Source organism: Mchenga conophoros, linkage group LG17 (genome assembly GCF_057382185.1).
Source record: "Mchenga conophoros isolate Kocher_MC1m ecotype Shallow Benthic linkage group LG17, M_conophoros_male_GT1.1, whole genome shotgun sequence".
Taxonomy (NCBI): Eukaryota; Metazoa; Chordata; class Actinopteri; order Cichliformes; family Cichlidae; genus Mchenga; species Mchenga conophoros.
The window spans coordinates 38,616,398-38,626,150 of NC_140542.1; the positions used below are offsets into that span (position 1 = coordinate 38,616,398).

The 9,753-nt window shown below is 41.1% G+C and overlaps 1 protein-coding gene across 1 annotated transcript; it reads left to right on the plus strand.

Annotated features, from left to right (window-relative positions):
- LOC146555920 (cornifelin-like) lies at nt 1–940 on the plus strand. The gene is made up of 3 exons (XM_085252441.1): nt 1–103; nt 235–422; nt 701–940. The coding sequence occupies exons 1-3, from the start codon at nt 37–39 to the stop codon at nt 929–931; spliced, it is 486 nt and encodes a 161-aa protein (XP_085108567.1). The 5' UTR covers nt 1–36; the 3' UTR covers nt 932–940.
- The last annotated feature ends 8,813 nt before the right edge of the window (nt 941–9,753 follow it).

Sequence of the window (9,753 nt, forward strand, 5' to 3'; positions counted from 1 at the left end):
GATCGTTCAGTGTCTGTGGGTGAAGTTCAACATACAATGGCAGAAAAACCCTTGACAGACTGGGACAGTGGTCTCCTTGACTGCTTTGAGGATGTAAATACTTGTAAGAAGCCAGTTAAATTTGTCTCATAAATTGCATTTGTGTTTTCAGGACTACAGTTTTTTTCTCATTTGTGTTGCCTTCATCTTTTCAGACTTCTTACAACTTTGTTGATGCGTTTCTGTGTTTTTCAGGCTGCTATGGATTCTGGTGCTGCCCCTGTCTCGCCTGCACTGTTTCAGGAAGATTTGGAGAGAACAACTGTCTCCCTTTATGTGATATATGTGGCTCTGGTGTATTAGCAGTCTTTGGGATACCTGTTTGTGTTCCTCCTGCAGTTTTGTCTGTAAGAGCTGCCATGCGAAACAGATATGGCATCAAGGTATGAACCGTGAGATGATGACACTGAACTCAAAGCTGGACTTTAGTGGGAATTACAAGTCTCACTCACTGAAACAAAAACATCCATAGTTGATTTCAACTATGCCTAAATGTTTTTTGTCAAACATTCACACACATACTCAGTATCTGCTGCAAGGATATTGTGACATGTGGACCAGAAGAGCCACGGATTGATCTACCAAACCTCTGGTTGGTAGATGACCTGCTCCTCCACCTGAATTACACCACATCTGTAATGCTTGTACTCTCTTTCTGCAGGGCTCTCTCTGTAAGGACATTGCAATTTCCTGCTTCTGTGAGTGGTGCTCCTGGTGTCAGATGCATCGTGAGTTAAAGCATCGCAAGAAAGCGCCAACTGTCATCAACTTACACAATAACACTGTCATCAACATGCAGCCTGTTCCAACTGTCCAGCCAGGAGTGATGATGATGCCTGCGCAACCAGTTGCAACTGGTTTCATGACTCAACCAGCAGTTGTCATTCACTAAAAGTGAAACTGAGAGATCTGATGTTACTCAGGGTATTAACTTGTGAAAGCAGAGAATGTAATCATTTAGTATGGTAAACCCTTACTAATGACTTCCTAGTTATCAAGAAAATTAAGAGAGTTAACATAAATGATGGGAATGATGATTTGCCCATTTGAAGTTTGGTTACAAATGTAAATGTACTTTATTGTTTACGCAATAACAATATTTTACTGACTAAAAACTTTCAGAGATCTAGTCTTATCCTACTTTTCTGAGAATTTTCTTCTCAAATGAGTGATTCAATTCTAAAAGCTGCAAAGACTTTTACACGAAAACTTCAGAAGGGAATGCAAATGGTACATTTGAACACCATGGATATACAGTCCAGACTGACAAACTAACAATAACAAGGAACAATAGTTGAGATGTTGAGCTCTCCGTAACCTGCCAACACATACAGTGGGGCAAAAAAGTATTTAGTCAGCCACCGATTGTGCAAGTTCCCCCACCTAAAATGATGACAGAGGTCAGTAATTTGCACCAGAGGTACACTTCAACTGTGAGAGACAGAATGTGAAAAAAAAATCCATGAATCCACATGGTAGGATTTGTAAAGAATTTATTTGTAAATCAGGGTGGAAAATAAGTATTTGGTCAATAACAAAAATACAACTCAATACTTTGTAACATAACCTTTGTTGGCAATAACAGAGGTCAAACGTTTACTATAGGTCTTTACCAGGTTTGTACACACAGTAGCTGGTATTTTGGCCCATTCCTCCATGCAGATCTTCTCGAGAGCAGTGATGTTTTGGGGCTGTCGCCGAGCAACACGGACTTTCAACTCCCGCCACAGATTTTCTATGGGGTTGAGGTCTGGAGACTGGCTAGGCCACTCCAGGACTTTCAAATGCTTCTTACGGAGCCACTCCTTTGTTGCCCGGGCGGTGTGTTTTGGATCATTGTCATGTTGGAAGACCCAGCCTCGTTTCATCTTCAAAGTTCTCACTGATGGAAGGAGGTTTTGGCTCAAAATCTCACGATACATGGCCCCATTCATTCTGTCCTTAACACGGATCAGTCGTCCTGTCCCCTTGGCAGAAAAACAGCCCCATAGCATGATGTTTCCACCCCCATGCTTCACAGTAGGTATGGTGTTCTTGGGATGCAACTCAGTATTCTTCGTCCTCCAAACACGACGAGTTGAGTTTATACCAAAAAGTTCTACTTTGGTTTCATCTGACCACATGACATTCTCCCAATCCTCTGCTGTATCATCCATGTGCTCTCTGGCAAACTTCAGACGGGCCTGGACATGCACTGGCTTCAGCAGCGGAACACGTCTGGCACTGCGGGATTTGATTCCCTGCCGTTGTAGTGTGTTACTGATGGTGACCTTTGTTACTTTGGTCCCAGCTCTCTGCAGGTCATTCACCAGGTCCCCCCGTGTGGGTCTGGGATCTTTGCTCACCGTTCTCATGATCATTTTGACCCCACGGGATGAGATCTTGCGTGGAGCCCCAGATCGAGGGAGATTATCAGTGGTCTTGTATGTCTTCCATTTTCTGATGATTGCTCCCACAGTTGATTTTTTCACACCAAGCTGCTTGCCTATTGTAGATTCACTCTTCCCAGTCTGGAGCAGGTCTACAATACTTTTCCTGGTGTCCTTCGAAAGCTCTTTGGTCTTGGCCATGGCGGAGTTTGGAGTCTGATTGTTTGAGGCTGTGGACAGGTGTCTTTTATACAGATGATGAGTTCAAACAGGTGCCATTCATACAGGTAACGAGTGGGGGACAGAAAAACTTCTTACAGAAGACGTTACAGGTCTGTGAGAGCCAGAGATTTTCCTTGTTTGAGGTGACCAAATACTTATTTTCCACCCTAATTTACGAATAAATTCTTTACAAATCCTACCATGTGAATTCATGGATTTTTTTTTTCATATTCTGTCTCTCAAAGTTGAAGTGTACCTCTGGTGCAAATTACTGACCTCTGTCATCATTTTAAGTGGGGGAACTTGCACAATCGGTGGCTGACTAAATACTTTTTTGCCCCACTGTACTAGCATTGTCTGGATATAAAACTTTAGTGGTTTGTTGTCTCCTGCTTCACAGCCAGTAGCAGGAAAGGATTTTAAAAATAAATTTCTTTGGTTAGTTTGTTTAGCTTCAAGATTATCAAATAAATGGGAGCCAGATGTATTCATATGCTTTATTTTGGAAATTAACTAACTTTACCGCTGTAGGAAACCTGTATATTTGTGAATTTCCAAACTATGAAAAGAGGCTCTTGAACAAATTGACCAGGCAAGTGCATCCTGATAATGAGTTTGATGAATTGCATTGACAAAGAGCTTAAGACAAACATAGCTTCAGGGAGTGTGTGTGTGTCAGAGTGCTCTGGAATGCACACAGAGTCTTTGCAGACTATTAAGGATCAAACATCCTATCAATATGCAATCAATTATATACCTCTAAGCATATATGGTTGTCATTTATGCTCAGAAATATATAATCCAACAATATAAACCTGACGCCCTCCTCCAAGCTTGGGTGTGATGGTAGCCCTCTAGTGGGTCACCACACTATCCTTTAGCATAGCAGCATTAAAAGAAACGTGCCTTGCAAGCTGGAAAAACTGGTTTGATTAGAAGTTCATATTACAGCACTCTGGCTTGTAGTAATCCAGTAATTAAATACTTGTTTGTCTAAACAGCACTTAGGTCACACAGCATACTTAGATTTTTGGATAGAGAAACAAGGCTATTCTTTATTGTGAATTTTAGAAAGACAAACCAAATTATATTCAATTTTTATTCTCTTCTAACTAGAGCAAGAGAGGTTTTTTTTTTTTTCTGTCTGTTTAAAGGGAAATAAATCGAGGTGTCATCTGCATGTCAGTCTTGATTAAGGCATGTAAATCAGGAATATGGCACCATGCATAGAGCCCACAGAGGCTCATGATGACGAAGCATTGGAGGTTTTCTGTTTAACAAGTACGATCTAAAGCAGTCTAAACCGGTTTCTCTGAGGCTGAGCACTTTGCAAAGCGAGGTAATGGAAGTAGTAAGTGATTCTGACAAACACTATAAGATTAATTCAAGCAGAACAAAGACTGAACCATCTTTAGCAGTTAATAATAGATCAGTATGAAACGCTGCATTAGTCCCACTAGCATTTAATGAGCAACAGACCGAAAACGTGACATCAAGAATGTCCTGTAATTGCTGCAAATTTTACTCATCTATAAAACATATAAATCATAGTTCTCTTGTGTCAGAAGGCTTTCTTATTTTCTTGAAGGAAAATAGTGATTGAGATTTTTCACAGGCTTTAACAGATTCAGAGACACACAGTAGTTTGTGGGGTTTTTTGTAAAGCCGTGTGACATAAAAATGCTAAGTTAAGGTTACACAGAATTTAAACTTTACATTCAGCATTAGCCTCAACGGATCAGGCGGAATTGCGGAATCTCTGCTTTTTATTACATAAGCACACTTTTAAGGTCCAACTAACTTCCTCAGCATATTAAAGGCTGGTGTCAGATTTAATTTTTGACGAACTAGGACTTATTTTATACGCTTTGAGGACTTTGTCTACCTGTCACCTACAGCAAGTTTTTCCATATAACCAGATAACCTAACCTGCATGTCAGCTGAGTGTGGGAGGAAGCTGAAGTATTCAGAGGAAACCCATGGCACAGGGAGAACGGGAAACTCTACTTTCAAAGGCCCCAGTCAGGGCTTGAACCAACCTCCTTTGATCAGGGATATATAGATTCCTGACCCTGAAAATAACATGCTGAGGAAGCTGACTTAAGCTAAAGATATACTTTTAATTATCAACTAATTCTTTTTTATTTTGTGGGCTGTATAATTTAGTTTTTTGAACTTGTACTTGACAAGTGAAAGGCTGCTGGTGTGATTCTAGACGGCGACACAAATTCTATTTTTGGACTTCAGAAGAGCATCCAGCATCAGTGTTGGTCAAGTTACTTGAAAAAAGTAATCAGTAACTAATTACTGATTACTTCCCCCAAAAAGTAATCCCGTTACTTTACTGATTACTTATTTTCAAAAGTAATTAATTACTTAGTTACTTTTTAAAAACACGATTTACAACCTGAATAGGTGATAAAGCGATAGATCTTTCAGCCCAATTCTACTTTTTCTGCATAATCCATCATACAAAATATAATCAAATGGAAAAGTCTCTTTTTAAAACTTGTTTATTAGTTTTAATCTTTTAACTTTATGCATCAAGCAAAAATTAAATTACATGCAACATTCTCTGACTGGAAGAAATTAGTTTAATATTTAAACCTATTTTCTGCACATTCCAGCACATAAAATAAAATATTTTTTGTGTTTACACTCACTCTTTCAAATAGATGCAAGTAAAACATAGCAGAAAATAAATAAAGTCAAAGACTCAGCGGTCCTGTTGCTCTATTTTCACCTGTAAAGCAGGAGTGGGGTAGGCGGAGGTTTACCCTGGTGCAGGTGTGCCGCAGCGGTCAGTGGAAAAATCCGCGAGTTTCTCTGTGTGTTTCCCATTACGTCGTTGCGCACTCGGTGTTTGCTTGGAAGTTTAGGGGTTTTTTCGCTGTAAAAAGAAGTTTTCTTCCCACGCACAACGGACACTAATGTTTTTGTCACTTTTTATGGAATCAAACTCAAAATAAGGTCAGTACTTCCACGCTTTAAACGCTGCACGCTCATACTCTCTCTGCACTCGATATATGATCCATTGTTGATCTGCACACAGCTGTTGCTACAAACGTTGCACTTGCTTACGTCACTGTCATGAGACATTCTTGCAAAAAAAAAAAAAATCACGGTTTTAGTAACGCAGTAACGCAGCGTTCCTACGGGAAAGTAACGGTAATCTAATTACCGTTTTTGCAATAGTAATCCCTTACTTTACTTGTTACTTGAAAAAAGCAATCGGATTACAGTAACGAGTTACAAGTAACGCGTTACTGCCCATCTCTGTCCAGCATAAACTCTGCCAAATAAAACATGCACAGCTACCTGATCTGGTGAACCCTTGGGGCAAGAGTCCACCTGAAAGTAACTACAGTACTCCCTCGAATATAGCAGAGGCTACATTCCTTGACCCTGACAGGTGAAAATCCATGAACAAGAAATCACATGTTTATCTTATTATTTTAATATGGTGATAACATAGATGTAGATGTAAATAACTGTTGTTGGAACCACTTCAGGAACCAAGGATGGGTGAACAAAGTTGTCTTGGTCTAGAAAACCTGCTGTCATTCTCCATGTCCCACTGTTAGCTAGATTGCATTCCTTTGCAGCATTGTGCCACCGAGTCTGTGTAGTGGACTTTCTAATTAGGGCTGGTATTGTCACAGATTTCTACAACTCGTTCAATTCTGATTCACAAGGTCCTGATTTGATTTGATTCAATTTGATTTTGAGGCAGTAAGAAATATTATAATTGTGATCATTTATCTTGGATATATACTGTTGAAAGAACCCTCTAAAACTTGTAAATTAAATATATTTCCAAATTAGGAACAGATTTTTAAAAAGCAGTTACAATATTGCACTTTTTATTTCTGAGGTTCCTGTTGAAAAAAAGACATGCCCAAAGTGACGTGACTATTTCTGTCAGGGCTGCAACGGCAGACGTGTGGAGTGATGAGAGAAAGGACCCAAGTGCAGGCACCGAATTTACTGACAGGGAACGTTTATCTACAGTTGGTGACATACAAACAAAGATGGGAAATGACTGATGTTGAACTAACAGAACCTGCTAGCATAATGGACAGGTTTTTGACACAAACAAAAAGCAGAAGATGAAGCATCACCAAATATGCGTACAAACCCACTTCCTTCCAAAGCAAAAAGCAGAAAATATGATGAAGCATATCTTGCGCTTGGCTTCACCTGCACAGCGGTGGGTAATGAGGAGAGGCCGCAGTGTGTTGTCTGTCTTAAAGTGCTAGCTTGAGACAGTTTAAAGCCCAACAAGCTAAGACGCCACTTAGAGACAAAACATCCAGAGCACAAAGACAAATCAGTGGACTTTTTCAGACAAAAACTTCTAAATGTTGTGGTCAACAGTGTCTCTTTACTAAAGCTGCATCTGTTTCGGCAAATGCTCTCCTCAGCTCCTATAAAGTTGCCTACCGAGTGGCTCAGTGTAAAAAGCCGCACACGATTGCAGAGGAATTAATACTTCCCTGTGCTATGGATATGGTTTCAACTATGACTGACGATGCAGCAGCCAGCAAACAGGGTATAACGGGATATTCCTCGTCCAATAATACCATCGGCAGGCGCATTTATGATATGTCAAAGGACATAGAGGATAAGGTGCGTGACAGCTGCTTTTCTCTGTAGATGGATGAAGCCACTGATATTAAAAAAGACTGCTTATTGATAACGTATGTCAGATTCCTTGATGGAGATGAGGGAGGAATTACTTTTCTGCAAACAAGTTCCTGCCAGAGCAACTGCAGAAGAACTGTTTAAAATCATGGATTCTTACTTGAAAGAGGTCGAGCTGAAATGGGAGGACTGTGTCGGGATTTGCACAGATGGGGCGCAGGCTATGGCTGGGAAACCAGGAGGGCAGCAAGCGCTCATCAAGCGCGTCTACCCCAATGTGCAGAGGACGCACTATATGATACACCGCGAAGCACTGGTGTCTAAACAGCTGAGTCCTGAGCTCAGTAACGTAATGACTGATGTCATCGCCACAGTCAACTACATCAAAACACGACCTGTGAAAGCCCGGATTTTTTCAGCACTGTGTGAAGAAATGGGCTCCGACCACACAGCCGTTTTGTATCACAGCGAGTCCCGATAGCTGTCACGTGGGAAGGTGCTATCCAGGGTCTCTGAACTGCGAGATGAGATCCGCATCTTTTTGAGGGAAGAGGGCAGTGATCTTACCAACAAATTTAACTGCAACAACTTTCTCATGAAACTGGCATACCTCAGTGACATGTTCCTGAAACTCAATGAACTAAATTTGCAGATGCAAATGTGGAAGCAGCGAGTGAAAGATGGAAACGTGGACTAATTTGAGAATTCAAAATCATTCATTGGAGACCGCAAGCTGCGGAATACAGTGATCCCATGCATCAGAGAACACATGTCTGCCCTTCAGAAACATTTCCAGAGATATTTCCTGGTGCAAGATTCCAAAGAATAATTGGATCTGTGACCCCTTCAGTGCAACACCCCCTGCTGACTTCAGCAAATCCGAGGAGGAACGGTTCATTGATCTTACCTCTGATTCAACTAAGAGGCTGCAGTTTAAGTCACAGACCCTGGTTGAATTTTGGATTGTAGTGGACAAAGATTACCAACTGCTGGATAAGAGAGCCCTGGCCATACTTCTTCCTTTTGCCACATCCTATTTATGTGAGGTAGGCTTTTCTGCTGTGGCTTCAATCAAGACAAAGTACAGATCAAAGATGGACTTGAAAATGAACTCAGAGTGGTGGTCTCAAAACTGCAACTCAGGTTTGAGAAGCTCTACACCAACAGGCAGGCTCACACCAGTCACTGAAAAGATGTGAGGATTAAATGTGTTTGGGTTTTTTTTTGCAATAAACCTTTAAGATCTTCTTGTAAAACAAAGGGTGGGGGCAGCAAAAAAGTTTGGGAATCACTGCTGTAAAGCATTCAACTCAACCCTCATCATGGCACTAGTTCGGCTTTCACCTTCATCAAAGAGTAAGGACAGTGTTAACGACAGCTGTAGTTTCAATCAACGACTGATCTGAGAAGAAACAATGCTTTTGGTGCTGCATTGAGAACAGAGGCAATGAGACATAAGGTCTGGGTATGCCTCACTAAGTGAAGGATCCTTCTTGCTTAGAAGCCTGGAAGATGTAGGCATCATATTCAAGGATCCAGCTTAGTCCAATGCAATGTTGAAGAGGTGAAGAGTCTGTCTCTATGTCTAAGTCCTTTCCCAGGTCATCAGCTGGAATTCAGCCATCACCTTGCTTCCGATTTGAGGTTTTGTGTAGCTGTAAATTTGAATTAGCTAATATCTTCTGTATTTTCTTTAAGAGACTGACAGCCTCCATTTCTGGCAGGAGTGAGCTCAGATCTTGGTCAGCGTAACATTCCAGTTAACAAATTACTTTGACTCTTCTTCTGTGCTTCTCCTGGTTGGACTTTTCTTAACCCATAGTTGCCCGATTATTTGATTGTTTCCGCACTTGTTGAGGTTTAGTTGGGAGTTTTTTGTTGCTTCTTTTCGCCCTGTTCGTTGGCGACGCATGCAGACACAGCGGCTTGGAGCTCCCAAACATAAAAAAAAACAAAAACGCTACTGTAAGTATATTGAGTTTACTCTATCATGCACTAACTCAACAATTATAAGTCAAACTGCTTGAAATCTGAAATCGGCATCAATATTATTCACCTGGAAACCTAAATTCCATCCCACTGGAGATCCTGCGCTCTGCGGAGCTCAGCTGAACACTCATTATACCGCCCTTGAGACACTGAAGATGGCGAAGAGACTGGAAGCAAAAGCGGGGAAAGAGAGCGGGCATACGGGCTAGGCTACAAGCAAATATCTGCTCAGTTTATCAAGACACCGCATATTTTCAAAAGCGCTCTGACGTTTTCGGAGACGTCTGTTACCCACCAGTTCGATAGCTAGCCGGGGGCTAGGCTCACTAGAGCTGGTGAGAACACCGGACTCCCGGCAAATCATTTTCAAACCCACCGCCGTCTTTCACTACTCAGGTTAAACATTATATATAAGTCACTTAGATAACTTAATAATGTTACTGTTTGGCTTTTTTCCAGTATTTTATTTGTTCCTGAGTAAATCGGTTTG